At 40.0% G+C, this 19,369-nt stretch overlaps 1 protein-coding gene across 3 annotated transcripts; it reads left to right on the forward strand.

Annotated features, from left to right (window-relative positions):
- Positions 1-577: 577 nt before the first annotated feature.
- On the forward strand, positions 578-17,934 carry LOC140162792 (carnosine synthase 1-like). Of its 3 annotated transcripts, none has more exons than XR_011860347.1 (6): positions 578-652; positions 989-1,186; positions 1,635-1,916; positions 2,266-2,497; positions 3,155-3,557; positions 17,797-17,934. XR_011860347.1 is itself a non-coding variant. In XM_072186093.1 (5 exons), the coding sequence occupies exons 1-5, from the start codon at positions 590-592 to the stop codon at positions 3,445-3,447; spliced, it is 1,068 nt and encodes a 355-aa protein (XP_072042194.1). In that variant the 5' UTR covers positions 578-589; the 3' UTR covers positions 3,448-3,835. The 3 variants fall into 3 exon arrangements, 1 of the variants encoding a protein (XP_072042194.1); XR_011860348.1 differs by having other exon boundaries at positions 3,155-3,512; positions 17,797-17,922; XM_072186093.1 differs by lacking the exon at positions 17,797-17,934 and having other exon boundaries at positions 3,155-3,835.
- The last annotated feature ends 1,435 nt before the right edge of the window (positions 17,935-19,369 follow it).

Below are 19,369 nucleotides of genomic sequence, written 5' to 3' on the forward strand. Positions count from 1 at the left end.
ACGTTTTAAAATCGTTTTCATGACCTTTATATAACCCGACATTTAAATGTTATTAAAAGGTTTTGAAAAAACATTTAAAGAACATTTCTGTGTTTGCTGGGTTCAAATATTTTAACATAATGTTATTTAAGTATTGACACAATATTTGGCAAAAATGTTTGCAAAAATAGCTTACAATAGCATTGTTTGAAAACATTTAAAAATATTGTTGTAGTGTGTTTTCATACAAAACGTTTTAAAACGTTATCATGACCTTTATATAACCCGACATTTTAATGTTATTAAAACGTTTTTACCTAAACCAAAAGCCAAAATATAACTTAAAACGTTTTTAAAACGTTTTTGTGTTTGCTGGGTACAAGCCCCCCCCCCCCCACGGTAGTTATAATTCATACAATTCATATAATTCATATACTTAATATACCAATATTAACCAAATTGGTGAGATTTCTCCAAGTCTCCCTGACTTCTAGGGTATATTTACAAAAATGTACATCCCTGTTTCTTGCAGAGGAACTTGGACTGTCCGTTGAGCAGCTCGCTACCACTGTGTGATATGATACACGATAAACTCTGGAATCGCTACCTCATGTCCAAAGTTGGGATTGCCGTACCGGAGACACTGGCTTTTAAGATCGAAGACAAGCGCAAGGTACATCATAGCATTCAAACTGGCATTAAATTACATGTATAGTTTTGTGATTGTTTGTTGGGTCCTGATGGGACCAGGCTCAAACGAAATGCTCATGTATATGTATGCTTGCCAAATAAACCTTTTCATGAGTTAAAAATATTCGATTACCCGAATGTGTATCCTTCGCAAAAGAAAATGTGCCTTAAGTCGAATTGGCATTCAGTGTTGGAACCTGTAAATAGGCCGATATGGTTCATTATTAGTCGCAAATAACACAATAATAAACAACATTATTAGCGTAGTACTCACGCTGGTCAAATAATTCACCGTTTGCTATGCATGTACCTCTCTCAGGTGCCCAACTCCGATGCCATTCGAGTGTGTGTGCTGGGCAAGTGTGTGAAAGCCGAGAACACCGACCTGGTGAACGCTGACAACTCGTGCGTGTATATCTGGAAAAAGATCGAATATGGCAGTGTATGTAAACATGCCATTTCCGTGGAGCAGGAGATCGCTACGTTCCTTGGCAAACCTAGCATCAATGGCAAGAAGGTGAGTTTCTAGGGTGTTTTCGGGGCCAAAATTTGTCTCAATACCAAATGTATTGTTGCCCATCGTTATGAATGCCTGAGAGGGTTTTTCATCTCACATGACTAAAATATTAAGCCATCAGCATATTTTCAATATGATGCCTTGCTGTATGGGGAACCAGTGGAGCGAAACGAGTTCATGAGTGATCGAGTCAAATTTTCTACGCTTGGCAATTATCCTGGCTGAAGTGCGTTGAACATTTTGAAGTCTGGAGATGAGAGGTTTGCTAATGCCCGTCAAAATGCTGTTGCAATAATCTCGTTATTGGTTACTATCGCGTATAGGGCGGTGCCTTTCCTAGATAACTAACCAATCACGGGATGTGTGAGTTTGATTGACAGGGTCGTCAGGTGCGATCTAGTTTCTGGATTTCTGGATTTTATTATAACTCTTGCTATTTTGTTGCCAGATTGTTGTGAAGCCGTCGGGCTCCGAGTTTCACGCCAGTATCGGTGGTACCATTCATCAGGCTGGCGACCTCGAATCCATCTCCAACGCTGTCGAAGATCTACTTGAGAAAATGGACGGTGGGGATACCGTCCTCGTCGAGACGTTCGTGGAACCCATTTCTCCACTGCATATCGTCAATGGGAGCCAAGCGGTGGAGTTGTGGAAGGCTACTGAGAAACTCAGTTTTCGTGCCCGCTCGACCGTCTGCAGAGATTTTGACGGCAAGCCTATCACAACTTCGGTAATTACACATCATCAAATTGAACAAATATATATCTGCACTAACACAATCTTTAAACTGCATAGCATTTTGGGTCACAATAACTTTTAAATAAAATAAGTTTATCCAAAAAAAACCAAGAAAAATAAAACATGCATCACAGATAATTACGATTAAAATGTAATAGCATATGTTTGATTAATGTGTTAATCCTGTTTATAAAAGATACAAATGATATATGCAAAATACATTTCCGTATCGGAGAAAAACAGATGTGAAGGATTTGAACTTGATATATCAAAACGTTGTTTCAAATAAAATTAAAATCATCATTACCATTTTTAAACATACTTATTTATGTCCTTTACAGATAAACTGTGGGCTATCGTCCAAGGACTCTTCAATCAGCAGAAACAACACTGTCCCACAGGGCCTGGACTCCACACTACTGGCCTATGGCTTGACCGACCCCGCCATGAGGCGTGCCGTGGATCGTGACATCCGCAAGAAAGGCGAGGACCTGATGAGAATCCTCAGTGAGGAGGAACATAAACTGGATGAAGAACAGAGAGGTGGTCTCGGTGGTTACACCGATATTATTGGTACGGATACGAATGTTGGCGGTAGATTAATTTGGGCTATATTGGCACCGTTACCATCAAAATTAATCTATTATTAATTATTACTATTCAATTGAGCATGTTGAGTAAGCACACTAAGAAGTATGTTACAACCAGAGACAATGGATTTACTTAATAAAAGGAGAATGCCAAAAAAAAAATTTAAACAAAACAAAATTCTTATTTCTTATTCTTTATACGCGTCATGAAAAGGATGTGAAGAGATTACTCTTCAACAACAACAATTGCTCAAGCATTGCTGCTTTCTCCTCTGGTGTATGAGCTGAATGTACTCAATTGACCCATTTTTCAGATGTTATCAAATTTTGTCTAAATCTGTGAGTAGTCGAGTATGTTATAGAGCGCACATTAAGGGATGGGCTACTTTTGCAAAAAATTTGACCAGACATTTGACGGATCTGCCATGCGTTTTTGGCTAGCAGGTACAAAATTGTGAATGAGGAAAGTGTAAAGATTAATATTTTAGCTTGATCTCTTTTGTAAGCTCATTAAATTCACAAATAGGCTTGTATTATGTTGCATTTTGGTTCACGCTCCTTATTTTTAAAACTAAAGGATAGAAATGAAATTTAACAAATGTGATTAAGTAAAGTTGTTAATTTACATTCATTATTTCAGGCGTTGATTTCCTCCTTACCAACGAGGATGGTAATATCATTCCCGTGGCCATTGAATTGAACAGCCACGACTGCCGGGTCAACTGCCAGGTGTTCGATTTCATGTATCACCTGACCCAACAATGTACAACGATCGATACACAACTCAGCTACCAGGTGCGTCGATCTGATAAAGAGTACGACAGTGATACACCGCAAAACAAGACTCGATCCTCGGCCGCAGTGTCCGACCATGGGTTCGATCCATGGTCCAGAGATCCCAGGACCAAGTTCTTGACGGGAAACATATCCTGATTATTGGCGCGGGTGGATACAGCAAGGGGTTCATCTGGACTGATGCAGCCGCTATGGGTGTCAAGGTAATTCTGGTCGAGTCGGACCCAAATGACTGCGTAAAGGACCAGGTCAGTGTTGTGTTTCTTTATTATTGATGGTGTGTTTCTCTCTACTAATATGAGATCAGCGTGGCCCTGCACTTAAGGTCTTTGACTCTGATGAAAGAGATCCCCAGTTCAGTTCCCGGTGGTAGCAAAAATATCAAAATTACTGTATTGTGGGGCAGATGCAGTGTATAACAAAGATCTCGCAACCAATTCCGATCAGGGTAACGCCTGGCTGTCTGTACATCCTACCCAAAAAGAACCCCAATGGAAATAAGCTTCATACAGCTTTTGTGGGTTATCCTGAGCAAGAAGAGGAAACTGAATATAATTAATAAGAAAGAAAGAACAGTTTACCAACCCAAAGTGTTACAATTAAACAAGACAACAAAATCGTTGTCTTGTTTAAATGTAACACCTTGGGTTGGTAAACTGTTCTTTCTTTCTTATCCCTACGGAAGTAACTAAGGGCCATGTGGGTTCGCTTTGTAACGCAAGAAGTCAGGATCTTGTGATCACAAATCCCGACTTCTTGTGTTCCTGACTTAGCCAGCTTGAAATAAAGAGATAGTAAAGATATAAAAATAAATAGTTAAGACAACTCAAGAACTCATGAAATCTGTTCAATTTTCACGGCGTTAGTATTTTAATTGTAAGCCCATCCACTTTAGTTATCTCGAGATCCTATTTTCATGACTTAAAGTCAGGAACTCGTGAACTCAAGCCACGCTTGAGTTCCTGACTTCCTGACTTCAAGTCAGGAACACAGGATCACGAGATCATGACTTCATGACTTTAAAGTCAGGAACTCGTGAACACAAGCCGCGCTTGAGTTCTTGAGTATATGCTTCATGATTTTAAAGTCAGGAACTCGTGAACACAAGCCGCGCTTGAGATCCTGACTTCACGACTTTAAAGTCAGGAACTCGCGAACTCAAGCCGCGCTTGAGTTCTTGAGTTCCTGACTTCATGACTTTAAAGTCAGGAACTCGTGAACACAAGCCGCGCTTGAGATCCTGAATTCACGACTTTAAAGTCAGGAACTCGTGAACACAAGCCGCGCTTGAGTTCCTGACTTCACGACTTTAAAGTCAGGAACTCGTGAACTCAAGCCGCGCTTGAGTTCTTGAGTTCCTGACTTCATGACTTTAAAGTCAGGAACTCGTGAACACAAGCCGCGCTTGAGATCCTGAATTCACGACTTTAAAGTCAGGAACTCGTGAACACAAGCCGCGCTTGAGTTCCTGACTTCACGACTTTAAAGTCAGGAACTCGTGAACACAAGCCGCGCTTGAGGTATTGACTTCCTGACTTTAGCATGTGTGTTACAAGCGCCATCATTTATGCATTCAGGCTCTCTCAGCTGGTAGGCGACACCGAACTAAACTTGTCATATACTCGGATACCACTTAAAACAATATTTAAATCTATTTTTTCATTTCAGCTTAATCATTGTTAATTTAGCAGTTGTGTTTGTAATTACGATTAGAAACGTTGTAATAAAACATGATTTTAAATATTTATAAATTAATTTTCTCTGAGGACTGGTGGTGTGTCTAGTACCGGGGTCTAGTAATCAGGTGATGATGATGATGATGATGATGATGATGATGATGATGATGATGATGACAGATGATGATGATGATAATTAATACACAAACGATATTTATGCCTGGCTCACACTACATGTAGTAATATTATTCTATTTTTAACATGGACACATTTGACCTCTATGCATTGTAAAAGTCGAGTTGGCCTTGAAGAAAATATGTTACATGCTGTTCGGGTTGACCTTACAATGTTTGTGCACTCATAAATTGACCTCTGAACGCATTGGATATAAACACATCATACTCCACAACGTCAGGTTAACTTTCTTGTTGAATGGAGGCCTCGAGGTCACTGAACTGTGTCTTTGGAAATGATGTCTTTTTTTGGCTCGGAGCAAATGATAGTATAATGTGTATGCAAAATCACAGGTGAGCAGGGTAGACGACACGTGCTCTTTTAGTAGGGTCCAGAATGGAAGTCCCGTTCTCGGGTTGAGTACAAGAAGTTTTGAAGGTGGTTTTTTTTATAGATATGAGGACGCTGAATAAAATGAGAGGGGTCTGACCCATCGAAAAGTGTGGGGAACTCTCGCTAGAGGGCGTTTTTGTCAAAATGGCCGCCAAAATCCCTTAAAATCACCATAACTTGGTCAGAGAAACACCCAGCAGCACGATTCTGATGTCTATACCCATGTTTTCAGGGTCAAGGAATCCAATAGAGTCATTTATAACAGCCTAGGACCTATCATTCCAAGATGGCTGCCAAAATGTCAAAATGGCCGCCAGTGAAAATTAATTTGGCTTTATCTCGGGTACAGAAAGTCCTAGAAGTATGATTCTGGTGTCTATACCCATGTTTACAGTGTCTAGAAATCCATTGGAATAATCTAGAACAGCACAGGACCTTCAAATCCCAAGATGGCCGCCAAAATTTCAAAATAACCACCACTAAAGTGCAGAATTTTGCCTATATCTTATCTTATCTGTGGTTTAGACGGCCTTATCCAGGGTTTACGTTCCTTACCTGGGGCTAAGATACCTTAACCTTAGCATAACGCAGTCTAAACCCCAGATCGGGGCCCCAGATTAAGGGACGAAGACCCCAGATAAAGCAGTCCAAACCCCAAATAAGGCGCCTTAACTCTAAATAAGGAACATAAACGTTAACTGGGGATAACACAGTCTAAATCCCAGATAAGACATTAACCCCAGATAAGGGACGTAAGCTCAAGATAAGGCAGTTTAAACCCCAAATAAGGCACCTTAAACCCTAGAAAAGGAACGTAAACCCCAGATACGGCATCTAAACCCTAGATAAAGCATCTAAACCCCAGATAAGGTTGCTTAACCCCAGATAAGGCAGTCTAAACCACAGATAATAAAGGCACCTAAACCCCACCTAAACAATCTAAACCCCAGATAAGGCATCTGAACTCCAGATAAGGCCCCTTAACCCCCAGATTACGTCCCTTACCTAGGGATAAGGCACCTTACCCAGGGTTTAAATGCCTTATCTGGGGTTTACGCTCCTTATCTGAGGGAAGGCGCCTTATCTGCTGGTTAGACTGCCTTTTCTGGGCTTACGTCCCCTTGCTGGGGTTAAGGCGCCTTGTGTGGGGTTAAGATGCCTTGTCTGGGGTTTAGACTGTGTTATCCTTGGCTTATGTCCCTTATCTGAGGTTAAGGCACCTTATCTGGTGTTAGACTGTCTTATCTGGGGTTTACGTTCCTTATCTGCAGTTAAGGTGCCTTATCTGGGGTTAAGATTGTGTTATCATATGTTTACATCCCTTATCTGGGGTTACGGCGCCTTGGGTTTAGACTACGTTATCTCCAGTTAACGTCCCTTATCTGGGGTTAAGGCACCTTATCTGGGGGTTAGACTGCATTATCCTAGATTCACATCACTTATCTGGGGTTAGGGTGCCTTATCTTGGTTTAGATGCCTTATTTGGGATTTAGACTGCATTATCTGGGGTCTGTGTTCGTTATTTAGGGTTTAAGGTGTCTTATTTGGAGTTTAAACTGCCTTATCTGGAGCTTACGTTCCTTATCTGGGGTTACGGCGCCTTATCTGGGGTTTAGATGCCTTATCTGGGGTTTAGACTCTGTTATCCCCAGTTAACGTCCCTTATCAGGAGTTAAGGCAGCATATTTTGGGTTTAGACTGCATTATCCTATACATCCCTTATCTGGGGTTAAGGCGCCTTATCTGGGTTTAGAGGCCTAAAGAATGGATCTGGGATTTAGACTGCCTTATCTAGGGTTTACATCCCTTATTTGGGGTTAAGGCGCCTCATGGGGTTTAAATGCCATATCTGGGGTTTAGACTGTGTTATCCTAGGTTTACGTTTCTCATCTGAAATTAAGGCACCATATCTGGGATTTAGATGCCATATCTGGTGTTTACGTTCCTTATCTGGGGTTAAGGCGCCTTATCTGCGGTTTACGTCTCTTATCTGGGTTTACGTCTCTTATCTGGGTTTACGTCTCTTATTTGGGTTTACGTCTCTTATCTGGGGTTAAGGCGCCTTATCTGGGGCTTAGATGCCTTATCTGGGGTTTACGACCCTTATCTGGGGTTTACGACCCTTATCAGTAATTACAATAGACCAGCGCCCTCCGGGGTTTGGATGTCGTGTCGTGACCTTTGACACGACATTTAACTTCGTATTGTGTTTTACATGTTGACTTTATCTCATTATATTATGCTGTTATTATGTATCATTGTGCCCATGTGGCGGTTGTGTAGGGTATACCAAGATAGGCATTCAATATTACAATAAAATGTTATTAACACCGAATTCTTTCATTTCGGATGTAATTAAATCCACTTTTTTTTTTTTTTCAAAGAAATTCACTTTGTGTTGGAAATATGATTTTGAATTTCCAAATCATTATCTAAAACAAATTTGTTTTTGGACTGTAAATAGTTCACTTTATTTTTATTTGATCTGGTAGTTGATATTTTTTGGTGGCAAACTAGGCTCGAAGTTTAAAAACGTGATTTAAGAAATGTATTCCTTTGACAATGGTAGTGATGATGATGATTATGGTGATGATGGTGATGATAATGATGATGATGATGGTGATAATGTTAATGATGACGACGAATCACTGTCATTTTTTTATATTTTTTTTAAAATGTCATTACCATCGGAAAGGAAATTGTAAACAAAACGCAAAGTACGGAAACTAGTCTTGGGACACTTGAGGACCACGCACCATATTCGACCCCCTCCTCCCCGTAACAATGTTGATTTGGGTCTTATAAATAGCCTCCGTGTTCGGACTCTGCAATTTTGAATCCTAATTTGTTTGGTCACGGGAGCCTAATAGAACCCAACATTGATTGGTGGGGGGGGGAGGGGGAGGGGTGGGGTGTTAGGAAAATGTTTAGGTTTGAGCACTTCATTTGCATTCTTTATAAACAAGTAGTAACCTTCAAATTAAATGACGTTTAGTCAAGTGTTTGCTTAAACATTGATATGGAGGGGGAAGGAATGTGAAACATTAATGTTACATTATTGTTTTGCCTGTCTTGCCCGCGTGTTATGTACAACCAGACGCACGTTTTTCTCGCTTCATAATATTTTGCAATTGTAGCCTGTTTTAACACACAGATGCATAGCGAAGCATATATAACTGTCTCTCTCGAGGACAACATTAGAACTTTTACAATGAAACAATTGCCAGTTCATTTCATTAAGATCCACAACATTCTCATCTATCAGGGGAAGTTCTTATACCCCAATACATGTGTACATTCATTGAATGACCTTTGAAGATTTGGGTACAAAACTCATACTCTGCAACTTGAGGTCAAATTTTGCACTATGATTATGTAATTGAGGTTATTGGACTGTGCCATTGGACGAGGCTCTTGTGGTCCATAGTGTTTGCTTTGAAAGGATACCTTACGTAACCAAATTAAATCGGCATACTCCCCTCAAACATGTTGAAGGACGAGCAAGGTCTGCTTACCTTTTATAACGAGAGGCTAATTATGTGCTACGCATGTTTGTGCGTAAGCACACTTGTTTGTCATATACGTGTACTGTGTTCGCACACGTATCGCATTTTGAATAGTATGCGTATAATGCGCAATGCGTTTTGGGCGTTTAAACATTACTAGTAAAATGTACTGGAGATGTTTGTGCGTATGTGTACGATTTGGAAATTCAAAATCATAATTGCCAAACAAAGTGAATTTCTTTGAAGTTTAAAAAAAAACTGGATAAAATTACATCCGAAATGAAAGAATTCAATGTTTATTGTTCTTTACTCTTTAGTGTGCTGGTCTATCAGTAATGTATGTTTACTTAAAACTAGAGTTAAGGTACCTTACGTGGAGTTTAGAGGCCTTATCTGTGGTTTATGTTCCTTATTAAGGGTTAAGGCGCCTTATTTGGGGTTTGAATTGCTTTATCTGTGGTCTACATCCCTTAATCTTGGGTTACAGCGCCTTATCTGGGGTTTAGATACCTTATCTGGGGTTTATACTGCGTTATGCTAAGGTTAAGGCATCTTAGCCCCAGGTAAGGATTGCATAAGGGCGTCTAAACCTTTTCACTTCACTTACTTCACTTAAAGCTTTCCTCCCATGACACAGGTAGGTCCTGGAGATAGCTGCCTAGCCACTATGCTTCGCCACTCAGCTCTGTTGTTTGCCATCCGACCGGCTTCTACTACAGATTGGATTCCCACTGCACTGCAGTTTGCTTTGATGTTGTCCATCCAGCGCATTGGGGGTCTTCCTTTAGGTCGTTTCCCTGGGATTCGTCCTTCTAATATGATTTTTGGATATCTGGATGGAGGCATTCTTTTCACATGGCCATAGTAGGACAGCTGTTTTGCACGGATCTTGTTCATTACAGTACACTGGTAATCAAGGGTGTCTCTGATTGAGGTGTTCCTAATCCTGTCCCTTCTAGTAACACCCAGGATTTTTCTGAGACAAGCCATTTCAAATACCAGAAGTCGCTGCTCATCACGTTTTTTGATTGTCCAGGCTTCAGAGGCATAGGTTGCTATAGAAAGCACCAGTACTTTGTACAATTCCAATTTTGTTATGGTGGATATTTCTTTGGATTTCCAGATGGGGTTGAGTTTTTGCATGATGCCCATGGCCAAGCCAATTCTCCTTTTGATGTCCTTCTCGCTGCTTGCCTTTTCAGTGATCACTCCACCTAGATAGATGAATGATTCCACCTGCTCAAGGGTGGAATTTCCAATGGATATGGTGGCTTTTGCTGTTTCTCTACCAATCACCTGGACTTCGGTTTTAGCGATGTTTATGGTCAGACCAAACCTCATGCTTTCATTGTGTACTTTGTCGACTAGAGTTTGGAGGTTAATTTCAGAGTCGGCCAGTAAAACAATATCATCGGCAAATCTCAGGTTGTTGATGAGCTGTCCTTGAATTGTAATTCCAATGCCGACATCTTCAATAGCTAGGCGTAGGACCAGTTCCAGCAAGATGTTAAACAGCTGGGGGGAGAGAATACATCCCTGTCTGACTCCTGTTTGAGTGGTGAACCAGTTTGTCAGCTCTTCATTCACTCTTACTGCACTTTTAGAGGTGTTATATAAGGCTTGGAGAAGTCTAACCATTTTTCTAGAGTAGCCTAGGTGGTCCATAGCCTTCCAAAGACCTTCTTGCCAAACAGTATCAAAAGCTTTTTGATAGTCGATGTAGCAGCAGTATAGTGGTTTCCCTATCTCCGTGCATTTTTCAGCCAGTTGTCGTAGCGAAAGCAATTGGTCTACTGTACTCCTGCCTGCTCTAAATCCTGCTTGAGATTCTGAGAGGATCTCTTCAGTTTTCTTCTGGATTCTAGATTGGATGATCGAGCAAAATACTTTCCCTGCCAAGCTCAGGAGGCTGATACCTCTGTAATTTCCACAGTCCATTTTATCCTTTTTTCTTAAATATGGGGACAATGATTGCCTTCCCCCAGTCCTCAGGAATTACTTCAGACTCCCATATCTTGTTACAGAGTTTTAGAAGAGCATTACATCCAGCTTCTCCTGCTGCCTTGATTTCTTCCGCTGATATACCATCTTCTCCTGCTGCTTTATTTCTTTTGAGGCGTTTGATGGCCAGTTCCACTTCAGATTTGAGAATGTGGGGCTCTATGTCTTCTGTTGAAGTACTTGGTAGAGACTGTAAGATACTTGTATCGGATGGGATGGGTTGATTATACAGCTCTTCATAGTTTTCTTTCCATCTGTCCTTTATTTTCTTGTCATCGGTGAGCACCTCGCCACCTTTGTCCTTTACACCTCTCATACGAGTAGATTTTGATCCAATGATGGTCTTGATGGTAGTGTAAACCTCTTTGGTTTTCTTTGCATCATTTGCATGCTCCACATCTTTGCACAGATTTTGAAGCCATACTTCTTTGCACTCTTTACACTTCCGTTTTATTTCTCTGTTGAGAAAGTTGTACCTTGGCTTTTTTTAGTTGTCTTTGAGTCTTTCCTGCTTCACCTTACTTCTTTCTTCCGTCAGCTTAAGAACTTCGGCAGTTAACCAAGGTTTTTGTCTCTGCGGTTTCTTTGCTCCTAGGACCTTGTCAGCTGTTTCATTAAAGCCTGACTTAATATTCTGCCATAGCTCTTCCGTCTCTATGTCTGTGTCGTTTAGTTCAATTCGTGGGTTAAATTTTCCACCAATTGTTACTTGGTAGTCACTGTAAGTCTGCTGTAGGTACAGTTTGCTTACATCAAATTTCTTGATCTTGCATTGTTTCCCTCTGGATCTAAGTTTCAGTTTAATGTTGGCTAAAACAAGTTGGTGGTCAGATCCGATGTCTGCGCTGGGAAAACTGCGCGAGGAAGTCACGCTCGTTTTCCATTTTTGTCGTATTTGGATAAAATCGATCTTGTTCCTTGTGGAACCATCTGGGGATTCCCAGGTCCACTGGCGACTTGGTTTGGATTCTTTGAAGAGAGTGTTTGTGATACACAGGCTATTCGATGAACAAAAGCTGAGCAGCTTTTCACCTCTGTCGTTTGCTTCTCCAATACCAAACTTCCCAATAACGCCATTCCATGGTTCCCAGTCGATACCAACTTTCGCGTTGAAATCACCCATGATGATAAGGATGTCTTGGGAAGGTGTTTTATTTATTTCAATTGCAGTTGGTCATAAAAGTCTTCAATATCTTCATCTGGGTATGACGTTGTAGGTGCATACACCTGCATAATGGTAGCTGTTCCTATTTGAGTGCGAAGCCTTGCTGTAATTAGCCTTTCTGAAATAGGATTGTAGCCGAGGAGTGATCTCTGGGCATTCTTGTTGAGAATTAAGGCAACCCCTGCTCTGTGAGTAGATCCACTACCGGCGCTCAATATTTGGTAACCATCTTGTGTGAAATCTCCTGATTCTATCCAATGGGTTTCTGATATACCCATTATCTCCCACTTGTAGTTCTCCAATTGGTGAATAAGTAATTCTAAGTTGCCAGGCTGGTAAAGGGTCCTGACATTCCATGTCCCGATACCAATCTTTTTCTTGGCATGTAAAAGTGCCCTTCTATCATCAGGGTTATTAGCAGCATCCCGTCTAATTGGGTTTCGGAGTGGTGTTCGCCCTGCTGTAGGAGGACCATCACTCTTTCCGATTGGCTTTAGGGGTGGTGCATCATCATGCACTGGATGGTGATCCAGGCCCTGAGTTAGTCTGTGCGAATGTAAATCCGGGGCTTTAACCCGGGTGCTGTTTGTTGAACTCATCATAGTGGTTAAGTTTCAGTGGTCTAAACCAAGGTAGTACGAAGGACCAGTTCTCTCCCTACAGGTCACTAACTGGTGACTTTGTTAGATTTATTTCTCCTCCTAACTGTAGACAAACCTGGAGATAAGGCTCGATGATCTTGAAGATGATGTCATACAGTAAGCAAAATCTGCAACCCTCCAGACTGCTCCAACAGCCTTTCAGATCACAGACTTTTGCCCCCAGAGCCCCCGTCTGTTAACTCTACCGCAAGGCAAAGCCGTAACAGGTGGTACGCGATTGACTTGCAATCTTCGTGAACGTGGGGGTTGGTAACTACAGAGAGGCGATTAGGAACAGGAGGACTGATGGAAATGCCTCTTGTGCCTACAACCTTGAAGTATAGTAAGAATAGCAAAGCAAGCAAAGGGTAAGAAGCATGCAGAAGAAAGGCAAGGGCATGCAGGGAGAAAGATGGGTTAGGTAGGGAGAGCAAAGCAGGTTGGAGTTGCGCTTCATGCAGCCAGTTTTACCACCTAAACCACAGATATGATAAGATATAAGCAAAATTCTGCATTTTAGTGGTGGTTATTTTTTACTTTTGGCGGCCATCTTGGGATTTAAAGGTCCTGTGCTGTTCTAGATTATTCCAATGGATTTCTAGACCCTGTAAACATGGGTATAGACACCAGAATTGTACTTCTAGGACTTTTAACACCCGAGATATAGCCAAATTAATATTCACTGGCGGCCATTTTCAAATTTTGGCAGCCATCTTGGAATGATAGGTCCTATGCTGTTGTAAATGACTCTATTGGATTCATGGACCCTGAAAACATGGGTATAGACATCAGAATCGTGCTGCTGGATGCTTCTCTGACCAAGTTATGGTGATTTTAAGTGATTTTGGTGGCCATTTTGAAAAACACCCTCTAGTGAGAGTTCCCCACACTTTTCGATGGGTCAGACCCCTCTCATTTTATTCAGCGTCCTCAAATCTATTAAAAAACACCTTCAAAACTTCTTGTACTCAATTCGAGAACGGGACTTCCATTCTGGACCCTACTATTTGTTAAAATATTATAAGTAACATGATTGGCAAACATTGGCGTTTCATATTGCTTTACAACCCCTCCTCCCCAATTAATGTTAGAGCCAACACTAGACTAATTGTCCGTCCCTGTCTCAGTATCAAAAAACATCGTCGTCGTCGTCGTCGTCGTCGTCGTCGTCGTCGTCGTCGTCATCGTCATCATCATCATCATCATCATCATCATCATCATTACCTGATTACTAGACACGCCACCAGTCCTCAGAGAAAATTAATTTATAATATTTAAAATCATGTTTTATTACAACGTTTCTGATTGCAATTACAAACAAAACTGCTAAATTAACAATGATTAAACTGAAATGAAAAAATAGATTAAATAAATATTGTTCTAAGTGGTATCCGAGTATATGACAAGTTTAGTTCGGTGTCGCCTACCAGCTGAGAGAGCCTGAATGCATAAATGATGGCGCTTGTAACACACATGCTAAAGTCAGAGGTCAAGAACTCAAGCGCGGCTTGTGTTCACGAGTTCCTGACTTTAAAGTCGTGAAGTCAGGATCTCAAGCGCGGCTTGTGTTTACGAGTTGTTTTACTTTAAAGTCATGAAGTCAGGAACTCAAGAACTCAAGCGCGGCTGGTGTTCACGAGTTCCTGACTTTAAAATCATGAAGTCAGGAACTCAAGCGTGGCTTGAGTTCACGAGTTCCTGACTTCAAGTCATGAAAATAGGATCTCGAGATAACTGAAGTGGATGGGCTTACAATTAAAATACTAACGCCGTGAAAATTGAACAGATTTCATGAGTTCTTGAGATCCTGAGTTGTCTTAACTATTTCTTTATTTTTATATCTTTACTATCTCTTTATTTCAAACTGGCTAAGTCAGGAACACAAGAAGTCGGGATTTGTGATCACAAGATCCTGACTTCTTGCGTTACAAAGCGAACCCACATGGCCCTTAGTTACTTCCGTATATCCCGTGCCATTAAGGTCCAAACAAAGCAAACGCATGGGAGAGCTGGAGATCTGATGAGAGGTGTGCCCCATAGAACGTACGTGCGCGTAAATCCTATCAACCGGTGCAGCATGAGGATCTAGTTGCTATGAAAAAGGAGTAGTTCTTCACGTTTCGACCGTGACAGAATCGTGGTATACTAAGATGCCATGGTGGTGGTGCTTATATACACCGGGTGCCATTGAGGTTCATTTACATTTGCTGATTTTGCATGATGTTGTATTATTTAGTAGAGGAACAGCGGTAAGGTTCCGTGACCAAATCATTTGGGTTCGAAGTGTTTGTTTTGACTTATCTGAAGGATGCAAAACAAATTTGGCATTATTTGCCCTCTTCAACATATTCAAAGACCTTTGAATAAGTAAACTTTGCAAATACAACGAACTATACATTTTGGACTCCTTATGACCACAAAAATAATTGTACATACTTTTCAACAGGATTGGGGTGTTTTTATTTTGACCCCTACCTATAATTGCCAGAATATTGAAGAGGGCTTCCCAGTTTTGTTCAGGGCACTGAAACACTTTCAACCCTTTGTTACAATGATTTGGTCATGGAACATTACCGCTGTACCTCTACTAAATGCATGACATTTGACATATTAATATATTTCTTCATGATATGCCTTGGTCATACGAGACCGGATGTATCAACCTAACACAGTGAAAAAATCAAAAAGACGGCCATATTTAATAGGCATACTATATCACGGTGTTAACTGGCAGCGTCCCAATCCTATATATGGGCAATTCCACGATAACTCGTGCTACACTTTTGGGCGCCCTTTTACATACTTTGTGCTCCAGCTTTTTAAACTCATTTGATTGGAATCTTTATTTTTTGTATTTAATACCCAACATTCAAGGCTAGATCCTCATAGTATTGCTAAATGAATATATCAAATTTTGTACGTATGGGACAGCTGCAAAAAACGGTAACTCGTGCTACGAGCTGTGACATGCTAAAAAATCACTCATTTTTATTTTGATCGTGTCCTAAAACAGAAACAGTATAAAACCTAATTGATAATGTATGTACAAAATTATGTACAAATAACACCAACCAGTGGCGTAGCAAGAGCATCGGGGGCCCATGGACAAGAAGCAGTACGGGCCCTTTTAACCTTGCGTGATTTAGCCTACCTGATGGGGGCCCTGGGCCAGGCCAAAATTTGGAGGCCCCGAACTCACGTGGCCAAGTTTTGGTTTAACTAAAGGGGGACTAAGGGGCTAACATATTTTGTTCAATTCAATTTCAGACTATTTTGGCCCCAGATCAACATGAATTTTACAATTTTGCCCTATTTTGACCAAAAAACATGCCGTTATTGGGGTTTAAAGAAAGATGCATAGGGCAATTTTTGGGGCCCTGGACCCGGGCCCATCTGGCCCAATGGTATAAAAATCCGGCCCTGCTCTCCATTATCAGCCCTTATTTAATTTTTGCTTTTGTGCTCGGGGCCCCTGAACCTTCGGGGCCCATGGACTTCGTCCACCCTGTCCCCCCGCTTGCTACGCGCCTGACACCAACACAGTGTATGTATCAGCATAGAATGTACAATGTACCACACACATTACATTTACATCCCAGCATTATATTAGGTACTTTTAAAATGGCATTAAAATGCATTAAAATGCCTTAAAATTTTAAAAGCCATTAAAATGCCTTGCTCCACCCTGTTTGGAAATGTCATACATGTACTGCTAGCTAAGGGTTTTAATTTCAACAGTTAAATTGAACGGTCAACAATTGATAGACTTTTACTTCCAGGTTATTTCACCCTAAATTAGTTCACAAAACTTGTCATGTTTGTGGTTCTTTACAATGATCGTGAATAAAATAGGCCCACTTGGAAAATATCTAAGTTGAACAGGATTTTTCCACTAAAAATACACTCTCCGAAAAATTTATGTTTTTTTAAACAAAATGTTAGAAAAATGCCGAAAAAAGTTGAACATTACATCTGTTTGGAATAATATGAAAGTTAAAAAAAATACATAGAGGCAATTTTATTTTTTTAAGTCGTGTCCACTTTTGCTTGGAATTGCGCATGTATTATTGAAAAATATCATTTTTTTAATTTACCATAAAATTTATATTATATCGCGAATTTTAAAAATTACCATTATTTGATATCAGAAGAACATTCCTCTTATTCAGAATGCAATTTGATGTGTCTGATGTGCTCTCATGTTCCACAGAAAATACTTTGCAAACGTTGCTATCCGATCCCTTAAGAAGCCAATCCAAAAACGTTTTTTCACCAATTCTGATGAACAGAAAATCCCTTTCGAATGCAGTAATTTATATTACCATTTATATCAAGCTTGTGAGCGATACATCAAACCTGAGTATTGTACATCTTTTACAAAGTATCTGGATGCAGTGCAATATTGTTTTGAATATTGTATTGTCAACGCGAGTCACCATGATCACAGCACCATCACAAGTCTGCGACTCGTACGAAATTGTATCACACAATTAACACTCACTAATATTGCTATTTTCTTCCAAACAATTTCATTTTATGGTTATGTCAGTCAACTAAACAAAATTAATGCACACTAATATTCCTCATTCCAAACAATAATAAATGATTATGTCAGTCAATTTATTTTATTACCACGAAGGGGTAAAATTGGTCAATTATTCATCGGTTACTGATGATAGATGCCTTTTTAAAAATAAAAATATTGACCTAAAGGAGTAAAACTGGTAAATTATTCATCGGCACTGGGGATGGTACCTTACTAAAACAAACATATTGACCCGGAGTTGTAATACTGGTTAATTAGTAATTGGGTGCTGGTGATTGATGCCTTCCAAATAAAAAATAAACATATTTACCCGAAGGAGTCCAGTTGGTAAATTATTTATCGGGTACTGGTGAATACCTTCCTAAAGATGAAATCAAAAATACAGGTTTACAAGTTTATCAACCTGGACAACGAGGATCACACCCAGGATCACGCCAACGCCCAGGAAATCGTGAAGATTTTGCGGAACGAAGGAATCACAGTCGATGGTTGTCTCACATTCTGGGAGTATTTTGGACCGCTGGCCGCATTGTGTGCTGAGCTCTTGAAGACGAAAGGTATAGTCTAGGGGTCTCGGTAGACTAACAAAGCATGAAGAAATTTAGTCAATTTGCAGTTGTTTCTTATATTGCGAGTCGGAAAGACTCAAGGCCGAAATCACCTTCTAGCCGAATTCACTTCAAAATACACAACAAAATACAAATCACACCATTTCCCTTTAAAAAAGAAAGCTTGAATGCAACACCAACTTCAACAATATCAACCTGGAGTATCAACGAGTTAAAACTCGTTATATTATTAAGTAACTACTTTTTAATTACTTTTTGCTTAATTGAAACAATTGATGGAACTGTCCCATGTGTTGTTCCCACGTTTGACTGTAAACAATCCAATCATCAACATAAGCCTTGCAACCAATTCTGACAAATGTGCCTCAGCCAGCTTTTTGAACAATAATTGATGGCTGAGTTGCTTCATTCATTCTTCATGTTGCAGGTGCATTCGTCAAACCAAATGGCATAACTTTGTACTGGGAAAGACCAAATGGTTTACAAAAAGCAAAACTATCTTTGACACGGTCTCTGTGAAGAACCTTTCAGAAGTAAAATTTGCTAACAAATTTTGCGTTCCCAATTTTGTCTATGCAATAAGCCCAATCGGCATTGGAAGTTTGCAATGCATTGTGGGACAGTTTTTACAGTTTTGGGACACTTTGTCCTTTGACCTATCGGGAAAATTCAGAAAATTGGTTTTTGTGCTTACAAAATATAATCTAAAATGTTTTACAAGAATAAAAACAAACCCAAAAAACATTATTATTGAATAAATTAATTATTTAAATATTTTTAAAGATAATATTATGACAATAATAAATAAATTAATAATAATTACAACAATTTCCCCGATATGTCAGAGGTCAAAGTGTCCCAAAAAACCGGAAGTTACAATAGCGATTGGGCTTATTCTTGGAACAGGATACGAGTCCGAGTCTGTCTTTGAATGAACATTTACAGCTCGCATATCCGCGACTAACCTGTATATGCGGTATAAACCATCAGGCTTAAGAACAAGGATACATGGTGAATTCCATTCACTACTACTTAGTTCTATGATATCATTTTCTACCATGTAATTTATCTCATTTTTCATTTATAAATGGATTGACTCTATGTGTATGCTGCTTGATTGATTTTGTATCACCAACATCATGAAATGCAGCATTTATTTTACTTGGCGTATCATTTGAAATATATTGTCATATTTGTTGGTCTTGAGAAAGATGACCTAGCTTTTGATCTAAGTTAGTAAGTACATCACAGAATTGTTAAGCTTTATATTGTACTCTATTTGTGCTACACGTCATTATCCTGCTCAAATGTGACATTAGAATTGCCATGTGTCTACATTAGGCCCAAAAAATATTGTTGTGTTGCCCTTAAGTGGGAAAATGGGAAAGT

This window comes from Amphiura filiformis, chromosome 10 (assembly GCF_039555335.1).
Source record: "Amphiura filiformis chromosome 10, Afil_fr2py, whole genome shotgun sequence".
In the NCBI taxonomy this organism is placed as follows: Eukaryota; Metazoa; Echinodermata; class Ophiuroidea; order Amphilepidida; family Amphiuridae; genus Amphiura; species Amphiura filiformis.

Coding starts and splice junctions, on each gene's coding strand:
- LOC140162792 (XM_072186093.1), top strand. CDS start 590: ATGTCCAAAGTTGGGATTGCCGTACCGGAGACACTGGCTTTTAAGATC. Junction 653..988: donor AGATCGAAGACAAGCGCAAG/GTACATCATAGC, acceptor TACCTCTCTCAG/GTGCCCAACTCCGATGCCAT. Junction 1,187..1,634: donor CTAGCATCAATGGCAAGAAG/GTGAGTTTCTAG, acceptor TTTTGTTGCCAG/ATTGTTGTGAAGCCGTCGGG.